Source organism: Tachypleus tridentatus, chromosome 10 (assembly GCF_004210375.1).
Source record: "Tachypleus tridentatus isolate NWPU-2018 chromosome 10, ASM421037v1, whole genome shotgun sequence".
Taxonomy (NCBI): Eukaryota; Metazoa; Arthropoda; class Merostomata; order Xiphosura; family Limulidae; genus Tachypleus; species Tachypleus tridentatus.
In genome coordinates, this window is record NC_134834.1 from 38360350 (window position 1) to 38386388 (window position 26039).

At 32.6% G+C, this 26039-nt stretch overlaps 1 protein-coding gene across 8 annotated transcripts; it reads left to right on the plus strand.

Moving 5' to 3' along the window:
* Positions 1–3382: 3382 nt before the first annotated feature.
* LOC143229084 (serine/threonine-protein kinase Pak-like) lies at positions 3383–26039 on the plus strand. 8 transcript variants are annotated; one of them, XM_076460873.1, is made up of 7 exons: positions 3383–3533; positions 4221–4614; positions 11753–11939; positions 14973–15072; positions 17342–17538; positions 18443–18580; positions 20323–26039. In XM_076460873.1, exons 2-7 carry the CDS (start codon positions 4538–4540, stop codon positions 20374–20376), a joined length of 753 nt encoding a protein of 250 aa, XP_076316988.1. In that variant the 5' UTR covers positions 3383–3533; positions 4221–4537; the 3' UTR covers positions 20377–26039. The 8 variants fall into 8 exon arrangements, 5 of the variants coding, with proteins under 5 accessions (XP_076316988.1, XP_076316987.1, XP_076316989.1 ...); XM_076460872.1 differs by lacking the exon at positions 3383–3533 and adding an exon at positions 3649–3784; XR_013015655.1 differs by lacking the exon at positions 3383–3533 and having other exon boundaries at positions 3807–4614; positions 20323–23544; positions 25121–26039.

Here is a 26039-nt window from a genome sequence, read left to right on the forward strand (position 1 = left end):
GGAAAACAGGTTTAATGAATTTTAATAAAACCACCAGCTGCATAAACGTCGACAACTCGCATACACCGTGAGTACGTGTGATAGGTGACGCGTGAGTCGTTTGCTTCAATGAGCTATTCTGTCGAATTTGGGTAATCTGTTTTTTGTTTTTTTTCACAACAGCATTCAAGCATCATTCTTATCGCACATACGAGTACATGGCCACAATATATATATATATATTGTAGTAGAGGGACACGAGTCATAAATCTTCCAAGCATATTAACCGTCAGATCCGTACGTTTTCTATAACACGTATCAAGTTTTCATTATTTGAAGTTTCAAGCGACTAATTTGAACTAAGCACAAACGATGTTCGAATTTCGTGACGTTTTATTTTAACTAGTAAAAAAGATTAGGAGGAAATTCGTCATGCGAATAAATAAAAAACGCAAGAAGAAATAATATTTTATTCAATCAACTTTACATAAACATTAATTACGCACAGTTTTATCGTTTTTTGGGACGTACCAACCAAATATATGTTTCACGTATATATTTTTTAACATTTCATTAGAGACTTCTCTAATCGACCGACTACTTGAGCAGAAATTTAAATTGATGTCCCTTTCTTTACACAAAGTTGACCTAGTAGCTGGTCCGTTCACAATAAATATTGATAGTCGTCGCGTGATTAACTTCAGCGAGACTTTGTTCTCTGACGATATCGGATTTTCAGTGAAAAAACCTGAAAAGATTGTTTGTTTTGAATTTCGCGCAAAGCTACTCGAGGGCTAGTCATCACCACCCACCGCCAACTCTTGGGCTACTTTTTTACCAACAAATAGTGGGATTGACCGTAACATTATAACGCCCCCACGGCTGGGAGGGCAAGCATGTTTGGCGCGACTCGGGCGCGAACTCGCGACCCTCAGATTACAAGAATAAAGGTATTCTAATATTGTGTTGGTTTTATCATTAGTAGTAGTATTTTGTTTGATTGGTTTCATGTCTTTTTCTGTTGGATTTGTGTTTAGTAGTTTAAATTTGTTTGTATCTGATAAAATGTTCTTCATTTTTTGAATGTATTCCTTTAAATTTATTATAACTATAGAATTGCCTTTATCTCTTTTTAGAACTTTGATGCTTTTGTCTTGTTTTAATTTGTTTATAGAATTAATATCTTTTGTGTGAAGTTGTTTTTTGGTTTTCTTTTCTGTGAAATTATGTTGATAGTTTTGTGTGAAAATTTTGTGCAAAAGTTATTTATCATACTGCTTTCAGGCGTTTCGGGAAAATAGATGTCTTCTTGTTTGCTTGTTTTTGAAATTCGCACAAAGCTACTCGAGGGCTATCTGTGCTAGCCGTCCCTAATTGAGCAGTGTAAGACTAGAGGGAAGGCAGCTAGTCATCACCACCCACCGCCAACTCTTGGACTACTCTTTTACCAACGAATAGTGGGAGTGACTGTCACATTATAACGTCCCCACGGCTGAAAGGGCGAGCATGTTTGGCGCGACGGGGATGCGAACCCGCGACCCTCAGATTAGGAGTCGTACGCCTTAACACGCTTGGCTATGTCGGGGCCCTAGATGTTTTCAGTTCTATCTATAAAGATAGGTTGTTGGTTGTCAGTGGAATTGTTGTCGAAGTTGTCTTCTTTCAATACCAGCAACACCAATTTACTAACTTTGCGAGCATGTCAGAAAATAAGCACCTACCAGCGTTTCTAACAATTTATGCACATGTGCGCGTATCTCCAAAATCAACACATGCGCGTGCATGTATCAATTTACGCACCTGTACACGCATGTATGAAAATAAGCAGCTGTGCGCACATCTACAAAATTAACACCTGTGCACTAATGTTCAAAAATAAGCGCCTACGGCACATCTAAGAAATTCAACACCTGTGAGTACACCTAAGCACCTACATGCGCAACTACAAAATCAACAGAAGCACGCGCATGTACCAATTTTCCAACCTGGGTAAGCATGTACGAAAGTAAGCACTTGCGCGCGCACCTAACAGTTTACACATTTGCGCGCGCATGTACTAAAATATGACCTGAGCATGCATGTACAAAAATAAGCAACTGCATGCACATATACGTAAATAAGCACCTACGTGCACATTTACAAAAATAAGAACCTATGCGTCCATGTACCATAATGAGCACCTTTGCACTCATGTACCAATTTACGCAACTACTCACCCAAGTATGAAAATTAGTACCTGCGCGTGCGTGTACGAAGAAAATAAGCACATACGCGCGCACCTACATTTTACGAATCTGCGTGTGCATTTACAGAATAGACACATGTGCGCTCATGTACAAAAATAAGCACCTACGCACGCATCTAAGAAATTCAACATCTGCTAGTCCATCTACCGATTTATTAACTTCGTGCACATGTACGAAAATAAGCACCTATTGGCGAAAGTACGAAAATAAGAACCTATGGGCGAAAGTACGAAAATAAGAAACTGTATGAGAATCTACAAATTCAACACCTACTCGTAAAACTAGAAAACACGCACTATCAACCGTGGGAGCCTTTTAATGTGACCGTCAATCCTACCATTCTTTAATAAAAGAGTAGCCCAAGAGTTGGCGGTGGATGGTGATGACTATCTACCTTCCTTCAAGTCCTACACTGCTAAATTAGGAACGGCTAGCCCAGATAGCCCTCGTGTAGGTATGCGCGGAATTCAGAACAAACCAAACCAAACTTTAAAGGCGTTGTAAAGACTCGTAGCTTTCGTTTGAATATCCACTTGACATAAAGGAATTCGCTACTGATTACAATGTGCTATCCGTATTGATAGCAGACATTCCATATTCACTATTAGAGAGCTCCTTTTCTTTACGATTGTTTTCAAGGCAAAAGAGTTGGTAACCATTCCATACTCTTTCTGCTGATTATTTTGTTTTACACTCTTACAGATGATTCATTTATTCCTTTGTCTCGTACGAATTTGGCAAACGAAGCGTCTTCTTCATGGCATTTGATGATTTCAAGTTAATGTTCTAATGTCAGCCATTTACGTTTTTATGGCTCGTTATAATCACACTTTCTTTTTTCCCTAATAGTAAAAGAATCTCTGTAAAAAAATCGCAAAAAGAATACATCTGTTTCAAGAAGAAAAAGCTGAATTGAGACTGCCGCTGGAAGCAAGCGATGCTCAGATTTATAATGTACAGTATATAAATGAGCAAGTGCATTGTATAGGCTTGCAGAAAGATCTAGAATAAGCGAGTGACGCAAATTCATGGAGATCATTCTAGAAAATTTTAGAAAAATGTCACATATAATAAAAAGGACCTAAGTGCGTATATAAATATAGCCGTGTTATAGTGAATCATTCAGTACTAATTGAATCATCAGTTGCAAATTATAAAACGCACTATTGTGAATTCTGTACTGATTGAAGCCGCACTGTGCGTGGTATTGCTGTATAACATTTTGTGATATTTAATTAATATCAAAAGTTTAAATAAATACATATCAAACGTTTCTTATTTTGAATTAACGAAATTCGGGAATTAAAGGTAAGATTTTAATTCAAATCGTCAGATGTATTTTACTTACTGAGAATTTCTTACCAGTTGAACAAAACAATGAAAAGTCTTTCATTTGAACACAGTTAAACGATGATCTGTTGAATTACTTACTGGTGATTAGAGCATTAACTAAATGTGAGGATTACTTGGAAATACATTCATATTTTTTTACAGTGCAGAACAATACAAGAGGTGTTGTTTACAATAAATACACAAGAGATTGATTCTTTGTTTAACTGGTAAACTTAATTTTGTTCATAACTTTAATGGTGTAATTTATAATATTCTATACGGATATCGAGACATTATAATTAATATTTGTTGACAAACGGATATTTGTGTGGTATATTAATTTTTCTTCTATAATACTTTATATTATTTAATTCCTGTAGTGCAGAGAGCGGTAGACATTTTATTACGAGTAATAAGCCATGGTGTACGATATTACTTTTGAGTTATTTTACTAATATTTACCCACGGCTTTCTAGGATACTGTCTTTTCTTCAAAGTTTTGGTATTATATAATTTAAAAGTCTCCCTTTCATTAATTAACTGCTGTCACAACATTAAGTTCCCAGTTACTCTGTAAATATATCAAGGGCTTAGAATTATTACTTTATAGTTGCAAAATCGATAACTACTTGTCTCTAGCAGAATACAAAATTTATTGAATAGGAGGAATTAAAGATCTGCTCACTTATTGAACTGGCTGAGAAAGGTGTCATCATCATCAAAAAGACCATTTATTTGTCAACCAAAGCACATGAAAAGAAAGTAACAGAGAAGGAAAATACATAAAAGTTAGGAGTTATTGTTTCTGAGAGAGATCCCTATAAGAAATGTAATGAGATGCCAACCAACTCAAATGAAAAGAAAGAGACAAGTGAAGAAATCATGACAAAATTAAGAAGTATTGTTTTGGAGGGCGATTAAGATAAGAAGTATAATGAGATGTCAACCAACTCAGAAAAGAAAGAAACAAGTGAAAAATCATGACAGAATTAAGAAGTATTATTTCTGAGGGAGATCCCAATAAGAAATATACAAAGATATCAAAAATTGGTCAAGGGTAAGTGTGAAATTAATATGTATCTTAGTAGATTTTGTTTTGTTTTTTTGCATTTAAACTTAAAAATATGGTAAGCTGGATATGGTAAGTTATCACTCCATGAATCTTTGGTTTGAGGGTCTGTATATGAGTTAGTTAGAAGTCTGAGCCCAAACAAGAAACATCTAAGATTTTTTGAAATGTTGCAAAAGAATGGTATAGTGAGTTGAAGGTAAATTTGTACTCAGCACTAAAATATTGTAGACAAAACTATATTTTTGGAACATAACATTAAGTAATAAAGAGATGTTATTTTACTTTAACAGTATCACTTCATCAGTTATTTGGGCACAGTATGGCCAAGTGTTAGAACACTTGACTCGTAATTTGAGGGCTGCAGGTTCATATTCTCGTCACACAAAAAATGCTCATCCTTTCAGCTTTAGGAGCGCTATAATGTATGGTCAGTCCCAATAATCGTCTGTCTAAGAGTAGCCCAAGTGTTGTCAGTGTGTGGCAATGACTAGCTACCTTTCCTCTAGTCTTACACTGCTAAATTAGAAATGACTAGCATAGCTAACTCTAGTAGTTTTGTATAAAATTCACAGAAACAAACAAACTATATCAGTGCTGCTTTTTATATGTAAAAACGATTTTTACTTGTGTCACAAACCTACTGCTGCCCTGTTGTTCAAATTAGTTCAATCCATGTGTCTCTCATGCAAAAAATTATTATGGGAAAACCCTCCACCAGAGAGAGTGCCACAAATTCTGTTATGCATATGGCTCCCTCTGTTTAGTTCTACCAAACTATCATTTCATTTTTGGCAGGGTTCATCTTTTTAATTAATATTTTCCTTTAGTATGCTACCTAATTATAACTTAAATAGCTATACTTGTGAAGTGGTTTTGTTTAATTCACTACCCAATCTTTATTTTTTTTTGCCCATATTCACCTATCAAAAAATCTGTACTGTTTATTATTTACCATGAATTTTGAGATTAATATTACAACTTTGAGTGTCACACCTCCTGCAACCATTTTCTGGTTGATGGCAGGTTGGGTGACCCATCGTTGGATTTATCCGTGACTAATTGCTGAGTAATTGGGTGTTATATAAGACAACAACCTACTACTGAACTTGAATCACTTTCTCAACAACATGTAGCCTGTTTTTGACATGATTTATCAGATTTCTGATGTTTTATTACTCTCCCCAACTTTCTATGACCCCTGTACTACTATGTTGCATGATACTTCTTCTCCTCCTTAATTAGTATGATCAGCTTTCCTGGATATTGGAGTTACAATGAAGAATTTTACTTTTTAATTGGTTGAGGGTGCCAACATGTTTCATCCACCATGAGCTACCATTCAGTTTGCTTAAAAGTAGCATCCAGCTGACTGTCTTTAGCATTTGAGGGATATTATGCCAATTTAAAGCCATTACCTAATTTTCTGCTGTATTTAACTCTTCCCCCCATTTTCACACCTTTGTCTTACCCTTACTTCATTCTGATGGTATTTGTCTACCATCTACCATCTTTTTCAGGTTATGCATTGAAATCCTGAAGGATTGTCGAGGGAAAGCCTTTCTCTTATGATCTCCACATTGGTTCATTTGTTACCTTTGTATCTTACTGAACACACGTGGCTCCTTTGTTGTTGAGATCTTCTGGATCTCAGTGTAGCCTTCTCCCAGGTTTGTTTGCCAACCACTTGTCTCAGAGGATTACATATTGTCCCCTCTCTTTAGTGGTATGAATCGACCATGTACCTGATTCTTTGTAATCATGTGAGGAATACTTTACCATTTCTTTATTAATAGATTGTTTGTCACAATCTAAATCACAAAAAGACTGTATTCCTATTTCCTGCCCTAGTCCTTTGCAGTCCTTATCTGTTCATTCTTTTAGGGGTTTTATATCTTGTCATTTTCTTTGATATAAATTGGCATGACTTCAACAGTATTGGTGACTACTCTGTGAGTTTTGGTCTAGTGAAACCTTGATTGTGAGAATATGTTCCTTTTTGGTGATCTTTTATCACAGATTTGTAAGTTATTCAGTTTCTAAAAGTACACTTTTACTTCAATTTTACTACTATATCACAGCTACCTGTTTTCTTCTCTCTGTCCCAAAATCTCATTACCAAGTAGCAGCTGTCAGAGGTGGTTCATCTTTTGCTTTAAGAGGCCATCATTTTTATTCTGGGCTCTGTGTTTTCCCCAAGAAAACTAGAGACTGGCAGACTGTCATAGATTTGTCCCACCTCAATCATCTTCCCAATATCCCTTGTTTTATCTGAAATTATTTCTTGCCCTTAGGTGGGTTTTTCTCCAGGTTTATGGATAACCAAGATGGATGAAACAAATGAACCACATCTAATTTGCTGGCTTATGTAGATTTCACATCCCAGCCATGGCATTGGATTTATAGATCCCAACCACCAGGTGGTATCAAGAAAGGGCCCTTTAAATTGATGGCTTGTCTAAACACTACCGACTTATTTCTTCTTATCATCCGACTATCCCATCTTCAGTTCTGACCTTGATCTTTGCCTCGCTAGCTCTGTCCGGACGTTTGACGATTCTTGTGACAGATATTCATTGGATTATCCAATTAGCAAACACAGAAAACCATAGATATTCTAAGCGTTAATTCCCATGAAATCGCTATAACACATCTTTGTGCAGGGCTAAGGAGGATAGTCCTATTCCTGAACATCCCAGTTTTGGAAAGTGAAAAACCTTTCCTCAGAAACTAAGTACCTGCCATGGTGGTAATGGTTGTTATGCTTGTTAACACATGCTGATAACTGTGCAGTTTTGATCATATCTTTGGTTTGTCCATCAAGGTGTGAGTTATTACTTTTGAACACGAATTGTAAGGATTGGTTACCTTATATATATGATTGGGCTCAAAAGTGAGTTATTCACTAGACTTTTGCATGGGATCCTTTGCATGTTCTTATTACCTTTTTTTCTAATATTGTGAACCAACTGGCTTGGTGGTTGAACAGGATCCACACATTGGCACGTGACCTGCTTTCTTGTCCCTCTGTGGATTTACATCTTACATCCAGTGATGGAGGGTATGGGTCAATCAAAAGGAAGTTTCAAGGTGTTGGTTTGCAGCTGAAAAATCTTATGATATTCACATTCTGGAGCTTTCAATCATTTCCTTCATTTGGTAATGATTCACTCCAAAAATTTATAAGGGTTGCTTACCTCAACCACCAATGTTGAATCCAATTTAAGTCCTTGTGTTCTCATATGTTGGATCCTTCTTTCTGGGCCCACAGGCAAGTTATCCATGTTATTGTGTGTTGTGTTCTGGGTGTTTGAATTTTGTCGCAGGTCATCTTTGCCATCCTGATAAGTATTACCAACGAAAGAGTTAGTTGATCCTCTTGTTTTCTAGTGGCCTTACCTTCAGTGGGGGCCCAGCATAGCCAAGTGTGTTAAGGCGTGCGACTCGTAATCTGAGGGTTGCGGGTTTGCATCCCCGTCGCGCCAATCATGCTTGCCCTTTCAGCCGTGTGGGCGTTATAATGTGACGGTCAATCCACTATTCGTTGGTAAAAGAGTAGTCCAAGAGTTGGCAGTAGGTGGTGATGACTAGCTGCCTTCCCTCTAGTCTTACACTGCTAAGTTAGAGACTGCTAGCACAGATAGCCCTTGAGTAGCTTTGTGCGAAATTAAAAAAAAACAAACAAACAATCATCTTTACCACTCCATGTCATGTCTGTCTAATTGCTTCTTACCGGTTGCCTCATCTGAGGTTTCCTAGATTTATCCAACTGCTTCTTCCTCTGTCTTCCTCCTTTCTTTGTTACTTTATTCTGCTCATCATGTTCTCTGTTTTCATTCTTGGTGATCAAACCAGGCTTGTCTTGATATGTAATTTCATATCTCGAATGCTTCACTTTGTTGTTTTTCTATGGAAGTTTCTCAACATCAATGGAGTGTTTTCTGCCATTATGATCTGTACCAGGGTTTTTCAGCTGATTGTCCTACTGTCCTCATACTGCTGAGTTTCTTACTTGTCTTTTTGTTTGGGGATCTTCTGTTGTCAGTTTTCAGGAGGCTTTACCCCACACCTTTCATCTTTCTTCTTCCAAATATCAGTGGCCTGGGATGGTAACCCCTCCTTTTTTACCAATTTACCTTTTTTCGATTTTTAACATTTATCTTGCACTTGATTTCGAAAGACTTCTTTATCACTTATGTACTGTTGAATGTTATGTTTTCCATATGGCTTCTGTGTGTGGTGCTCATTCCTACTAATTCATCATTTGACAACCATTCTCCTTTCATGAGATTTTTACTTAAACCACCAGTAATTGGGTTTTGGTTGTTTTTCATTGTCCTCTCATACTTTTTTCTGGATAACCTCTTGTTAAATTTCTTACTTTACCTTTTCTCTGGCATCTCATCTTTGTCTTACACTCTAGGAGCTTGTTTAATAAGGCATGTGGACTACACCTGATACATTCATCTCTCCTTGTTTCCATAGTAACACTATTTTTTCCTTTTAGAGCTATTGTCTTTCAAGTGTAGTCATTCTTCAGATTTACATGTAGCTTTGATTAGATTCCCATACTGTTGGGAAGAGGTATTTCATAAAATCACCTGAAGGTTATACAATGGTGAATTTTTTATATAAATATGCTCGTTCTAGACCATACCACCAATGGACCAAATGGGTAAAGAGGAATGGGAATGGGATAGCTCCTCATCCGTTATATTGAATAAAAAGGTATTATATAATTTCAAATATAGGATTTTTTTGGTTACCATTGTATTGTCTTAGTTATTGTTATTAGTTATTTTCGTTTACATGGTAATCACTCATTGTTTGGATCCCACTTTGTGGCATGTTTTGCCTGACCAGATGTACTTTCATCCTTAAAATCAGCAATGTTTAGCCATGTTTATGTATTTATTACATTCCATGTTTAGTAAATGCGTACTGTTTGTAAGGGGTTTTTCACAAAAATCACCTGTAGTGTATTCCAATGGATGATTGTTTTATACATATTCTCGTCTTGGACCATACCACCCATGGACTAAATGAGTGAAGAGGAACGGGACAGCTGCTCATGTCTTGTATTGAATAAATAGGAATTGTATACTTTCAATTATAGGGTTTTATGGTTCCCATTGTACTGTCTTAGTTGTTGTTTCTCCTGACTCTCAACCACATCTTACCCTCCTTCCTTTTGTTTTAGTGGAGTTTGAGAGCCCTTAGTATTTTCCAGTTCCAAGTTGCACTGTAAAAAATCTGCCTTAATGGTTTAATGACATTTAGAAAAAATCTACACAGAAATACCATTCAGTGCAGAGTGAGGGTGGTGGTGTTCTGTTGGTGAAGATGACATGACATTTTAAACATTGGAGCATATAAAAAGCAAAGAAGTAAGATATTCAATTGCAGTTCACCCTTTAGATATTGATCCCTCACTTTACCTTCATGTGTAGGTAACTTTTAATTGACCAGATTTTGGATTTGGAGTATAACCAATGAATATAAGTCATCACACATGCCTGCCTTCCTCCTTCAGTTACACTCCATATATATGTTATGTGTCACAGTGGAGGTACTTGGGATTGTTAGAGTCTCTTCCCTTCTGTTCTTTTTAAATGTATATTATTTCGAGGATGTTACTGCACCTGCTTTAGTTCTGGACAGTTTCACCATTGTGGGAGTTGATTTATCTATGGTAGACATGTTTTTTAGTGCTGGATTCAGGATTATGGGTCAATATGTTATTTTATACTCCTTACATATGCTCTGTTCCAGAGTCAGGAGGGTTGAGATCCCCTCTAATCTTTTGAACTTGAGATGAACACAGTATGATCCTTATCCTACCCACACATAGATGTCAGCTCCCAACAGCATGGGTTTGGGACATAGTTGACTTGCCAAGTGTGGTTTGTTGTGCCGTAGTCATTCTACACTTGGGGGCAATTCCATTGTTTTTCATATGCCAGTTTGATGTTTTTTCTCTACCATCTTTCTTTATCACACCTTTCTCTGATCAGTGAAGAGTATACCAGGTTTGGACGTGGTACATTCTTCCACATCAGTTCTATGAATCTGACTCTTTTGTCTCCATGTGTGTCCTATGTATGATTTCGAGGAATGCTTCTTTTCTTTTGTATTCTTATTCATTGTGGGATTCTTGCTATTTATGTGAGAGGTTTGTATTTAAAATTAATTATTTCATTCCCAGCTAAAATAGCTGCATTGTTCAGAAAGTGTTAACATTCTGAAAACTAAATAATTTTACACTTTGACTTAAATGGGAAATTTGAGAAATTTTTAAGAACAACATAACAATATTGAAAGTTTTTTTTTGTTTCACAAAACTACACGAGGGCTGTCTGCGATAACAATCCTTAATTTAGCATCGTGAGATGAGAGGGAAGGTAACTAGTCATTATTACCCACCACCAACTCTTGGGCTACTCTTTTACTGATGAACAGTATAGAAAGACATCATTGCCATGACAACTTTTGAAGTACATTTGGTCACACGCTAGGTTACAAGGTTTATAGATCAAATAATCTGTAGTATCATGAATATTGTTATGCTTTAAAGCACACTGTCACAGCAATGGATTAATTTGTGGATGTAGGCTTAGCTGGACTGTAGTATTAGTTGCTATTTTTAACTTTGACCTTCTCTTTTACCAACGAATAGTGGAATTCAGTGTCACATTATAATGCCCCCACAGCTGAAAGGGTGAGCATGTTTGGTGCGACGAGGAATTCGAACCCGCAACCCTTAGATTACGAGTCGAACATGGCCATGGTCTGTAGTATTTAGAAATTGGAAACTATCATTACATTGTGAGCACATCTTCAATATAACGGCTAAACACTTACAAAAATTTATTAATGTAATATGAAGAGGTGATACTTACTTTGTGAATATAAACTACCATTTATTTTCTATCAGTATCTTAGAGTAACATTCATATAATAACAAACATTTAATTGCGAACGATTTTGTAATTGCAGTATTATAAGGTAAACGTTCAATTTTATCACCTTACATAAATATAAGTTTTAAGTAATTTTATCTGTAGCATTTTCTAACATAGTCACATACCAGCACATTACAGATTCTAATGAGATTTTTTTGTTTCAGTTGTTCAGGAACTGTGTATTCAGCAATAGAAATAGAGACAGGGTTGGAAGTGATTATTACGCAGATTAACCTCACTCAACAAATTAGAAAAGAACTTCTCATCACCGAGCTTTCAGTACTCCAGGAAAAGAAACATCCGAATATTGTGAACTACTTGGACAGCTACCTTGTTGGTGATGAACTCTGGGTAAGTGTTTTAGCATTACATATTAGTTAATTGTCTTTTGTTTTTAAACTTACCTATTATAGAGTGTAGGTAAAGGTACTGGCTTTAATTAATTAGGTGGGTTAGTTTCAAGCAATTCTGCAAGTTTAAGAATATTTGTTACATATCACTCATACATGTGTGTATTTTAAAATTGTAGTTATAAAAATACATAATAGTTTTAGAAGCATAGACTGTGGATTTCTTCTGACACAATAATTTTTAATTCATTCCATATATATGACTGTGAAATAAAGTTATACTCGCCTACTGTGCTCCTACTAGCACACTATCTGTTCCAGCACAAAATATATCATTGACAATTTTAGTTTATAACTTTGGTGTATTCATCTTCTACTTACGTATGTTTGGTTCACATAGTTTATATGTAGTTGTTGAAATTATTTTATTCAGAAAAAGTTGAGTTTGTTAAATTATTAACAGTTTATACAATACTCTGAAATGGAGCATTATTTACAAAACTGTAAACATTGTTTAGTGTGTAATACAATAAATATTAAATTCTCAATTTCTTGCACAAAATGCCATCCAACATAATTTTTTATAAATGTTATGGATCAGATCACAGCTTCAGTCACCAATATATACGAGTGCACTTCAAAAAAATCTTTAGACGTAGAAAAATAAAAGTAAAAATAGAAAAAGTAAGAAAGATGTAGGAAAGTGTTCTTTTGTAATTCACTCTTCCTTAGCACTCTTTAAATTGAATTTGTAATTTTTCTCTAAGAACTACACATTTTACTATATAATAAATGTTTATCTCCTAAACAATGCAAAAGAACTGTCTTTAGCTTATTTTCTACCTCATGAACAATTGTTTTAAAAATTTTGTTATTTTGATTAGATATATGATTACTAGCAGAATCTTAAATGATGAAAAAAATTATTCTCTCATTATTATGTATAATTTTATTAAAGAACAAAATGCAAATCAAATTATATACTTTCTTTGTTTGGGTAATAATGGAATATTTAACAGTTGGCTGTTTGACTGGCATAATCAACGAAACCTGTTTCTATGAAAATGAAATATCAGCAGTTTGTAAAGAAGTATGTTGTACTGATTGTTATTAGTAGGTATTTTTATGTGGTAGATGTCTGATAATTGTAATTTAATTATAAGTCTGTTTAATAAATACTGAAGTTTTTTGTCAAACTCTGGATACTTACTTCCAGTAAATTTCATTCCTTGAGAGATGACAAAAAGTATAAATAACATTTGAGAGAGTAATAATGAAGTTCTATTTAACATTGGTGAAGTTATCATAGTGTAAATTCTGTGTAGCTCTTTCTACAATTACAGAAAGTTTCACCTCCAGGACATAATATGGAAACCCATCTTCAACAGCTGTACAAAAATTCTTATTAATTTACCATTGGCAATTTTTAATTGTACTAAATATCAATTAAAACTTACACCTCTGATGTTAAATGCAGACTACTAATCTATCATGCAAGCTGTTAATTTGAAAAAGAGTTACATTAAGAAATGACTGATAGTTCAAATGAAATACATACTACAAAAACTTAACAAGTGGTTAAGCAAGTAAATAGTTTAAAATTTTACAATCTTACAATTTATCTTATCTAAAATCACAAAACTAGTTAAAGTTATGAGTAACATTTGTTTAAAAACTACAGCAGGCAATGGTCTAGTCTTTAAAAGGTAAGTGGAACATAAAAAATCTACTGTGTGTGCTGTGCAAGCAATGTTATACTAATAACTTTGTTTATCTATAACCAGAAAAGGATATATCTGTTTGTCTGTGTGTGTGTGTGACAACTATACCTCTAAGGGGGAAGAACCTCCATATCTGAAATTATCCACATGCATGCGCATCATTACCTAAGGCAGTTTAGCACAATCACTCTTGGAAAAGAATATGTGATAGCTATAGCTTTGAGAATAAAGAACCTAGAAACTGAAATTATACCAAGTGGTTTCTGAAGGTGTGTACTCAGGTATTAATTATTCACATGCATGCACATCTTTTTAATGTAGCAAAATACTTAATGGGAAAGAAATGGTTTGTTGTATTACAAATAGAAATTGTAGTCAGACAAACAGGTGCATGCAACTATGCATGAGCATTTTTTAAGGAGACCAAGTAAGAAAAACTACTTTGAAAAAAGTTGTTCCTTATATAACAACTTCTAGTATATAGAAAAGATGTGTTCCAACAATAGCTTTTATGTAATGTTGCTTAACAATAAAAGTATATAGGCTATACTTTTGCACTAAAATGGGTTCAGACTATATAGAATAACATAGACATATAGTAGAAGTGGACTGGGTCCTTTTTAGGGGTCACACCATTGTATTATGATTTGGGGTCCGACACCATCCCTCCAGCTCTCAGAGTCATATATGATCCATGCACTTCATACGAGGAGGCCTATGAGCTATGGCACAATGGTCAGTTCATGTCTGTCATGTAGAATATATCAACCAAATAACCTGAGAGTAACAGGGTACTTTTGTTTATTTAAAAAGATTTAATATATAGAAGTGGCAATGCATTTTGGTTGTAATTGTTTCCAAGAATGGATTTCATGTTATGTTGCATAGCAACAAAAGTATATTCTAATATTTTTGTTAGTCTATAACAGCAAATACGTTAATTCAGAAATGATTTATGTTTAAAATTGCCTAGAAGCAATCACTTAAGGTTGTTGGTCTCAACACTTTACTCATGGCAGCTATTTGTTGGGTTTTGGCAGCAGGTGGTAAAACAACTAATATATCAATGTAATAACCCAATGAAAGCTGAGTTTGTGTGAATATAAACAAGCTTTGACATTTACTTGTCCTACTTTGTGTTTCCATTGTTGTCTCCAAATATTATAATAAATATATATATTTGTATATAGAAATGTGTATGTCTAAATATATATACACATGTCTAAGTTATTAAATATCACAAGCACACTGAATTAAAATTATATTGACATCTTAAAATATTAATCTTTAAAGTAAATTAACATTTCATTTAGGTTCTCAAGGGATTAGAGTTTCTGCATGTTAACAATATTATTCACAGAAATATTAAAAGTGATAACATTTTACTTGGAAAGGATTGGAGGATAAAACTTGGTAAGTTTTTTAGACATGTATGCCTTTGTAAACATGTGCTGTTTCTAACACAGCTTTAATTTTAATCCATAATGGAGAAACTAAGAACAGTGTAAAAGCATAACATACTTAATTTATGTTTATAACACATTTTTAACAACTTTCCATGTTTAGATAAGTTAAAAAAGAAAGTACATCAATTTCCTGATGATATTTATCTAAAGATTAGATTTAAGTGTTTAAGGAATTATGTTGTTAGCTTGACCCGTAAGACTAAATGGACTTATTATCATAACCTGTTTAAGAATGCTAAAACTATTAAACAGAATTGGAATATTGTTAACTCTATTATTGATGTTAAAAAAAAAAAAAAAAAGAAATTTTGTAATTTTGGTACTACTGATTTATCTGATTTGAATTATTTTTTTGTTAATGTTGCTAAATCTACTTGCTCCAATCCTAAATTTTGTTCTCAGGGCATGCCTCCTGCTCCTTCTTCTTCTTGTTACCTATATCCTGTTACTGTATCTGAAACTATGAATAATATTTTCTCCTTATCAAATTCAGCTTCTAATGGTGTAGATGGTGTTTGGTTAAGATTTTGAAAGCTAATGCTAATCTTTTTTGCACCAATTTTGACTTTTAATTAATTTATCTTTTACTCAAGGGAAGTTTCCTAATGCTTTAAAGTTATCATTGGTCATTCCTATTTATAAATCTGGTAATATTTCTGATTTTACGAATTATAGACCTATTTCCTTATTAATACATTTCTCTAAACTATTTGAAAAATCTATGAAGATTAGAATTTTATCATTTCTTGATAGACATTCAGTTTTGTCTCCTTCTCAATTTGGCTTCGGCCTGGGCTTGGAACGGAGGTTGCTGTTGCTAAACTTGTGGGAAGTATTACAGAAGCTTTAGATTCTGATCTTCATCCAATTGCTGTTTTTCTTGACTTAGCCAAAGCTTTTGATTCTGTTAATCATAAAATATTGTTAAATAAATTATCTTATTATGGTTTTAGAGGCATTGTTTTTGATTGGTTTTTTTCTTACTTTCACAATAGAAAGCAATCAGTTTGTATCCATAATAATTATAGTGATTGGCTTACAATTAATGTTGGAGTACCACAAGGTTCTGTTCTGGGTCCTTTATTATTTCTCATTTATATAAATGATATTCTTTACCAACAGTTTTTTGGAGATATCCAAGCCTATGCCGATGATATTGCTGTTGTTTATAGTAAGCCAAATCTAATTAATGAAGCCATTATTTCTAGTGATCTTAATAAAATTAAAATTGGCTTTTCTGTAATGACTTATCCTTAAATATATCTAAATCTTTTCTTCTTCAGTTTAACCTTTATGGTGTCATTCCAGCTTTTCCTTCTATTTTTTTATCATTCTAGTGATTGTTATACTTACCCTAATTGTAAGTGTCCCAAATTGACTCAAGTTTCCTCTGTTAAATATTTAGGAATTATTTTAGATCGAAAATTAAATTGGCAATTTCATATTAATTCTTTAGTTAATAAATTAAAATATAGTTCTATGCTAATTTTTGAACTTAGTCATTGTGCTCCTTATCATATTTTGTTAAGTGTATATTATGCTCTCTTTCAATCTTTCTTACAATATTGTATTTCAATTTGGGTGGCACATATAAGACTTTTTAATTCCTATTCACAAGTTGCAAAAAAGTGTTTTCTCTCTTATTTTTACTCATAGGCTTGATACTGATTTCAGTAAATTTAACTCCCTCTTTCATATGATAAACTTTATTTATATTTTTAGCTTTATCTACATTGCATGTTTCTTTTAATAGGCCTTTTAAAGTCACTTCATATTTTACGACTTCAATCTTTTTTTCCAATTAATGTACCCACACCACGTAAAACAGTTACACTTCATCAATATCTTTATTTGGCACCTCGTATTCATAATTTTATTCTTATAGTATAAGATCTTCTATTAATCGTGTTAATCAAAAGAAATACTTAAAACAATGGATCTTAAATACTGATGATAATATTCTGGGAACTTTATATTGATTTTGTAAGTTTTGATTTTACATTATTATGTGTTTAACCATCACAGGACGAGTTAACTCTTTGTTGATGGTTTTATATTGATATTTGATTTTTTGTGTCTAATTTATTGCTTAATAAATTTATTATTATTATTATTATTAAACCATAATTTTCATTATTTAATTGTATTTTACATTTTTTAACATTAGCTGCTTTACTGATATGACAACTTTATTTTTGGTTCTTTCCATTACACAGCTGATTTTGGATTATGTGCCAAAATCTCCCAAGAACTGAACAAAAGAATATCTCTGGTTGGCACCCCTCAGTGTATGGCTCCAGAAATAGTAACGGGGAAAGAGTATGAGCCTAAGGTTGGCATATGGTCACTAGGTATGACAGCCATTGAAGTGGTCGATGGTAATCTTCCTTATTACGAAGAAGGTCCTGATGTGGTAAGCACTGGCAATAAGTACTTAGAGCCAAAGAGTAAAAGTAGATTGAATTTTAGTTTTTTTTCCTTATTTGAATGTGTCCCATTTTTCTTCTTTGTTTAAATTGTTTAAGTTTTAAAAGTATAAAAACATTGTATTAGATAGAAAATTAAAGATTTTTGTACAGCAATACTATAACATTTTGATTTATAAATCTAAGAGTCTTCCATTAAATAAAATTATAGTCTTTTAACAACTTGGGTGTATTAATGTTTTGCTTTAGTGAAACACTAATGTTTCTCTACTAAAGTTAATCATAAAAAATTATTATTGTTTCATAATACCCATATTCATAAAAGCTACATTTTGTGCTTTAAAACACAAATGTATGCTTTGTCCAGAATGTTTTTCACCACCTACAGGGAATAGCTATAATAAAGACAAAATCAAGGCTTTGTATATTATTTATACAGTAGATATATTGAAGATAATGATGAACAGTAGAATAATGACAACAACAATGAACATTTGACAAGACTGTATACAGTACAAACATTTAATTATTTTATCAATATCATCTTGTTAACACTCTATAATTAAACAGTAATACTTTAGTAACTCACCAATGGTATTCAGCTAGTATAAAGTTATATTTTTGGAGCTATTTATACCTTATAATGAAAGGTTCTCCAAAGATTTGTACTTTATGATATTATGGTTGTCAAGCAATGGGGATTTGGTAATAGTGCATGAAGCAAAGAGTATTTTTGTGTTTTATAACTAAGGTATATTCTTTCTATGTAATGCTAATGTGACTAAGAGTATGTTATTTTTTACATTGTGTATACATTTTTTATTATCAGAATTATTTTGTGTTTTTAAGGTAGGATATTGATTTAGTCATCAAGTCACAATTCTTTTTCAGGTATTAGATTTAATAGCAACAAATGGGAAACCAAACATAGAAAATGAAGATAACCTATCTTCAGTCTTTAAAGATTTCCTGGATAGGTGCTTAGAAGTGGACAAAGATAAAAGATACACTACTTCTGATCTCTTAAAGGTATGGCAGAAATTAGTTATTTTATGAAGTTATTTTGTTTTGTTTTGAACCTATTATCTAATAATGTTCATCTTAGACTGTGAGAATTTTGTTTTAATGGGGCACCACATCATAGTTTTACATTTGTAATATTCATAACTCTGTACAATATCAACTTTTATTACTGAAAATTGGTGTAATTTTTCGTTCCTTGGCCAATATTTACTTAGATATTTTTACTTCATAAAAAACTTTTGGTTACATTTAGGTCCATCCATTCACGTTTACTTTAGTTGATTTCTTACTGGTAAAAGTGTTTTAACTTGATAACAGTGCTCCTGTGATAAAATGTCTGAAGTTATAAAGGTGAAAATCTTGTTGGATTTTATTTTGAGATACTTTCAATTTAAATAAAAACAAACTTTGTGTTTTTCTCTGTTGTATGGCTCATCTAAGAAACAGTTCTCTATTTATATTTTTATGACAAAAGTTGTTTCACTGTTAGCATTTTCCTTGTCCTTATTCAGACATAAACATGGTGTACATTGTAAACTACTTAGTAAAAAAACAACTCTACCATAAATGTATTAAGGTACAATTTGTTTTCCTAGTAAGAGTCACTTACCTGTTTGAGGTATTTCCATAAATATTTAGAATAACAAATGTTTTTATTTTAGCAGTTCATAGTTTGATAATCTCAGTTGTCTAATATTTATAAAGTAACTATGTTGTGAGGAATTGCATATCTGCTGTAACAAAAAACCACTTGTCAGTTCATCATGCTGTGAATTAAATATACCATATAATGTCTTGAAAAGGAAGTTACACTAGAACCATGGCAATTAGTCTATCTCATTTCATATAATCAAGACTGGTACTGGTATGATTTTATTATGTAAATCCTCACAAAGTAAGATGGTTTGTGTAAAGCTGTTTAAATTTTAATATCATTAAGATATAATTCCATCCTTTTGAATACTTTGTTAGATGCATGAGAAAGTGGAACATGGTTGTTTATATCATGTTTGAGATGAGTGGCAGCCTTCCTTCTGTTCTGAAAACTGTATAAACAAAGATAATTATGATCAGAATCATCAAGTTTAGATATTCCACTTTCTTCTTTCTAATTTTCCAATTTACTTCTTTTGGTTTCACAATCTGGGTCTACTTGACAGTGTTTGGGAAGCATTTCAAGTCTACATCAAATTTTGCATAGTGTGACAACCATCACCTAAACAAACTCTCTGCTCTACTGACTATTCTATATGCTTATTTGGGCCATGGCATGACAACAAAACTTAATATACAATGTTGAATACTGTTCTTGTTAACAGTTATTTGTATGTTGCTATGAAACAGGATTATTCTTGCCTATACTAGTACCATATGCTAACTCTCTGCTAGCTTTTTCTCTGTATAATTAAGAAATTGCATAGGGTACACTAATAACAGTTATTTCAGGCTCTGAGTTTGATAAGTATGTTATTCTAAGCAAAGTACAAGTAAAAGAAATTCTAAAAGATAAGTATTTTCACCCTGGCTCAATCAGTTCTCAACAAGGTTTAGTGAAGCTTTAGGTTAGTGTTGAAATTTTACAATCAGTAATGGCATGGAAGAATGAAATGAAGATAATTACAGAATATCCTCTTGTCCTGACACTTTCACACAGTACTATTTATGGAGACTAATTCAACAAAATGTGTATGATGTAGAATAAGCATTTTTGCTAAACTATTTATTTGATTTTTTAATTTCTCACACAGCATCCTTTCATGGAACTAGCAGAACGGTGGAAACTTTACAACCCCTCACAGTGACAGCAGCCAAATATACAGAAAAAATTAATAGGTCAAACACCAGGTATCCCAATATATAACTGATGTATAATGCTAAGTTATCATCTTGTTAACTAAACTTACTTATATCATATTAATCTTAATTTAGTAATAAAAGAAAAATATGTAATGTTGTTAAAAACCAAAAATAAATCCTAGTTAGCAGTAGCTGGGAGTTGATGTCCATGCAACGTCATTTTATGCTTTCTTCACCATGAATCAAGTATTACTTGACAATATTACTATTAAAATAATCAAATTTGTCAGTGAAAATTGTTTTCAAGTTTTCAGTCTTGATTTGTTTTTGTTATTAATAGTTTAAACAATCTAAATGGCTGCAAAAATTGAAGATTTAGAGGATTAGAGATGCTCATTTATTTGGCTAAATGGGAAATTATAAAATTAAAAACTATTAAGAAATAAGGTTGGCTGAATGTTTGAATATTATTAATATGAATTTCTTCAAATTAACAATAATCAAAATTCTAGGATTCTAATAGAACTTTTGAAGGGTGATCGAGAAAAACTAATATCTAATGATTATGGTATGGTTATTAAATTCCGACATTTTCTAGCTACAATTTTATTTTAATTCTTGAATAGTGGACAGCTGTAAGAGATTAAAAACTGGCTCATACTAATCTTTTTTCAGTAGAGCCAATACAAACTGTCCAGGTAAGTATGTACCTATTTTTCTTGCATCAGTGGTGATAAGAGTTTTTGAAAGTGAGATGTTCAGGATTGTCAAGGAAACATGTTATTGAAGCATCATTTTAGTTCATACTTGGTGATAAGAAAGGTAAGATTAGGAGACACAAGTACAAACTTTGGCATGGTAAGAGTCATCTTTAGCTAATACAGCTTTATTTCTAGAAAAGGGTGGTTGGATTTCGAATGTGTTTCATTGAAATGTGATATATGTAATTAATTAACAAACCTTAATTGAAGACTTGATAAATATTTTAATCACATTGGTTGAATTTGAGTATTTTTTTCCTTACATTATAGATTAGTATTGTAAATGGGATGGCAAAGATGAACTAACAGGCTCCCATGTTATCCTTAAATTATTTATACGTTTTAATATGAATTATAACCAAAGTCCATTGTGTGAATTCACGTGTATAGTGACATCATTACTGTTACGAATTCAAACTGTTAGTAAGAGCATCTTATTAATTTGATTTATTGCTTTAATTATGATTTCAAACGTATTTAAATTTTATGCTACTTTTGATATGATCTATATTTTTGTGTTAAAATCCAAAAGAAATGTACAGGTTTTATATAATTTATTCTGTTTTTCTTACGTATGTGAAAATTATCAAGAAAATATTAATAACATAACAGGAATTCTGCACAAGCAATATTTTGTTAATGTGTAGAGAATAATTTTGATAAAAGATGTCTTGTTGGTTAATTGTTATTGAGCACTAAGCTACATAATGGGATATCTGTACTTTTCCCACTACAAATATTGAAATCTGATTCTTTAGAATCTTAAACATACAGCTTTATCTCTAAAATCTTGGGACTATGAAAAAGGACAGTAGGTTATTGAAAAAACTGCAAAAGTAAAACATCTTAACAAGTAATGAAAAGTCTTTTGTTCATTATTAGTGTGATGCTTGACTTAACTGTCTGACTTTAATATTAATTAATGACTACACAGTTGACTGGAAGCAAAATTTTGTACAAAACGGAGACTGGAAAGTGAATAATGCTGAAACAGTTGATATATTACTTTGCTGTGTCAGACCAAAGTGCCACTGGTGTTTCTCATAGTCCTAGGTTGCAGACATCAGTTATCATTCCCATAACACATGAAGGTGTGATTTGTCTAGGATAGTCTCACAGAGCTACACAGGAAAGTATCTGAGTTATTATTTCTTAAGCATGGATTGATAACTATGTTTAGCTTTGCATAAAATTCATTAAACCATTGAACAAACTATATGGCCATTCAGTTTCTCCATGTAACTTTATTTATGTGCATCATTCAGTAGGTTTACCAGGTCAGATTATATAATATTAGAATGGAAATTTGTCATTTTTTCTTGTAAGATTGGTTTAAGCACCTGTGGCACAAAATGATGGAATAAAATATAGTCCCCATGCCTGTTAGATATCAATACAAGCAGAATTAGATTTATAAAAAGAAGAACAATTTCCGTAAAACAGTTTATCCTTGTGATTTATATAGAAACCATGGATAATTCAAATACATAATTCAGTATATATAACAAAAAATATTTTTAAGTTGTTTATAGTCTAAAAATCAATTTTTAATACATTACAGAAGTTTTAAGTGGTTTATATAGATTAAGTATAATTGAACAAAGAAAGTAAACACACAAATACATTTTAATAACTGTAATCAAATTTTTAAACTATAAATATCCAATTATATAACATACACATAATGTGAATTTTTCATCAAAGCAAGATCTGATAGTTACAAAGAATTAACTATAGTTTTAATAAGTTTATTGCAGGTCCTGAAGACTATGGCATCCGAAATTGTATTCCCTCTTCAGAAGATCAATAAAAACTTCTGTAAGACACAAAACTATTGCACTTGTTTGTTAGCTTCATAACCATCACTATCATCAAAACACAACATGAATTACCCATGGAAATACTTAAGACAATTGTTACTGTTAAACATTTAAGAGCTTCATGAGAGCGTGTAAATCCCTTTCTTTATGTCTGTTTTATGACTAAATTATTACACCATAATAAGTACAAATTAAAGCAAGTTATAAGGATGAAAATTAGGCTTTATCTTGATAAAAGGCTAATTGCAGTACTAATAAAGTACAATTTCACCATGAAAAGTACTTTAAATATTGTATAAAATTGTTTTTTTCTTAAACTTCTATGATATAGTTTTGTTTTTGTATTTTTAATATATTAAAGTTGTGTAGTTTCATCTTATCCAACAACTAGTAAATCATAATTCTAGGTAGGTAGCTTCACGACCATTAGAATTTGAAATATTCATCCCAGTGTACTTGATGGTCTGGCTGCTTTGGTGGTTGTAAAGGATCGGCAGCAGAACTGGCCGTAGGAACAATTACTAGAATACCGAACCTTGACAATTATATCTCAGTTAGAGGAAAAAAAGAACTGTTTGTACATTCAGAAGAAGTTAGTGATTCTGTAATAGAAATACGTAGAGTCAAAGTTATTAGTTATTTAAGTATCAAAACACAGCTGTACAGGGCCTTTGCTAAGGAGGTGGGGTATGCAACAGAGGCATTTACATAAGCCCTCCAAAACACAGAAATTTAGAAGTAAAATAAGCCTCTGCCACTCCCATCTTCGTCCCGAGACTAAAATTTTTAATATTATACATTCTGAAAATTAATCCTTTGGATACAATCAGAAATAAGCGTGGCATATTTTCTGCTTTGATAAAAGCCCTTCAAAAACCTATAAACATTGGTCTATAGCTGCAGCTGTAGATAGTACATTGACTTCACTTTGTTATATTAAAACTATTTTTGGTGGCCACGTCCGGTTATGATCTGTGAGACAGCAGTACATTTCTACAATATTCTTCAGGTTAAAATACTAAAAGTTTAATCTTAGTACTGTTATGCTCAAAACAAACCATGCCTACAATTTAGTTTTCATAATCCAATTAGTATACAAATACACCTGCTTAGTAGCACAGAAATCCACTGACATCGCGTGTAGTGACTCAAACGTATGTATTAACATGAATCCTTGTTTTATTGATAACCTGCTTGAGTTTATACAGGCTTTTAATACATAAAGTGGGCACAGCAAAGATAGCTAGCTACTGAGTAGTTTTGTGGTTCCTACAAATAAACTGAAAAACAAAATTAATTTATATAAAATTTCAAGTTTCCCCAGTGTAATTATAAACTGAAGTGTCTGTTTCCAGCATAACATGTTTTATTTGATAATGACATAAATGTTTTTCTTGTCAAATTAACTATCATACACTTCCGTATTACTGTCGAACATCTCCAAGAACTGAGGAATGAGGGAAAGCTACTGCGTGCCATGTAGATGCCCAATTAGAAGGGAAGACACCTAAAAGTAGGTCCTGAGGGTAACTGTACTCGTTCCTGGCTCCATATTTTGTTTCTGTGTCCCTCCCCAACCCTGATTGAAGCTGTGTTTATACCCCACTCACGTGTTCATATACCACGGTTGGCTGTTTGAACAGTTTTATTTTTCGAGTACTGACCCTACTTTTTGGTATTTATAAAAGTAATTGTGGGTAATTGTGTAGTTTCACTAGTACATTGGAGGAGTTTTGTTGGTACACTGAAACCTCTATAAATCACAAGTAGGCCTTTGAAGTCCGTTAAGGTTGCGGATATTTTATGCTTGTTGTACTTAAAATAGCTATGAGTTTATTTTGAGAAATAAAGAGTGCATATTATTTTATGATATAAAAAGGATTTTTACCCATTGTACATTACACAAAAGTTCAAGTATTTTAAAGAACCTGTTGCCTATTTAGTCATAGAAATACGCTCACAGGTGCGAAGTATTTCTGAACAAAACTGATAAGCCTTTCGAGTTATTACATTCCTAATCTTGTAATTAAATACTTATAGCGTTATCTGTCGTGTGTTTGAGTTAGAACTATAAAATATGTTTGGAAATATGCGTAAAATAGTAGGTAGCTTTTCACTTATGTTTTTTAATAAAATTATTAATTTTTTATTCATATCTCCTCTTACAGACTGGCTAATTATCAAACAGAATATCCAGTTGAAAATGAGCATCAAGAACCAGTAACAGCATGAAAATAGAGGAATACAGATTGTGTTAAGTTGTATATAACAGTATATTAGAACCGTTTTTACTTACTTGTTTTTTCATTCAAATAACCGAGTGGGATGTTTCAATTTTTATTGGTAGTTACTCAAAGTTAAAAATAATAATATTAATAAAATGAACTGCTTGGTTAGTGTGCTGGACTATGAGTTAGAAGCTAAGTGGTTTAAGTGCTGTTAACGAAAATAAAGTTTACCAGTGATATGGTTATAAGATTCAACTGTAAATGTGTCGTTAAACAACATTTTATTATCCCCATTGTTTTCATTTTAATTTTCTTCCTTAGAACACTACACATTCAGTTATCTTCACTCTGTCTACTGCTTAAAAACAAACCTCGGATTTCAGAATTGCCATTCTTTAACCCTACCAATGACTACGGCAATTTTGATATATTTTTTGATATAATTTGTTTTCTTAATTACAAATATTTTCTGGTAAAGCAATCAAATATTTCTTACTAGTAATGTTTCTTGTTTTTGACCAACCATAAAAGCGATTTATTTTTGTTGAATGCCATCTCAGTTTAAAGTTACGACTGAATACGAAAAAAATGTTTCTGATTGTTTTAAATTATCTCCTTTTTTTAATTAAGAGATGAAAGAAAATAAAAATTATAAAGTGTAATTTAAAATGTGGTTTTCTCTCTGTTACTCTTTTAGTGTCAAAATATAAATTAAGTACATATTCATTTTCTAACGTTCTGCGACATTCAGTATTCGTAAGAGAACTTTGTTAAGGAAAATTAAGGATAATATCTTGTGATTTTTTGCCTTTTTGTTTAAAGGGTATGTAGTAGAAGTCAATAAACATTTTTTTTTTAA

Bases quoted from the DNA above. Each gene is read 5' to 3' on its own strand.
- LOC143229084 (XM_076460873.1), top strand. From the start codon at position 4,538: ATGACAGAATTAAGAAGTATTATTTCTGAGGGAGATCCCAATAAGAAA. The intron at 4,615-11,752 runs GTAAGTGTGAAA...TTTTTGTTTCAG, and splicing joins ATATCAAAAATTGGTCAAGG to TTGTTCAGGAACTGTGTATT. The intron at 17,539-18,442 runs GTAAGCACTGGC...ATTCTTTTTCAG, and splicing joins ACGAAGAAGGTCCTGATGTG to GTATTAGATTTAATAGCAAC.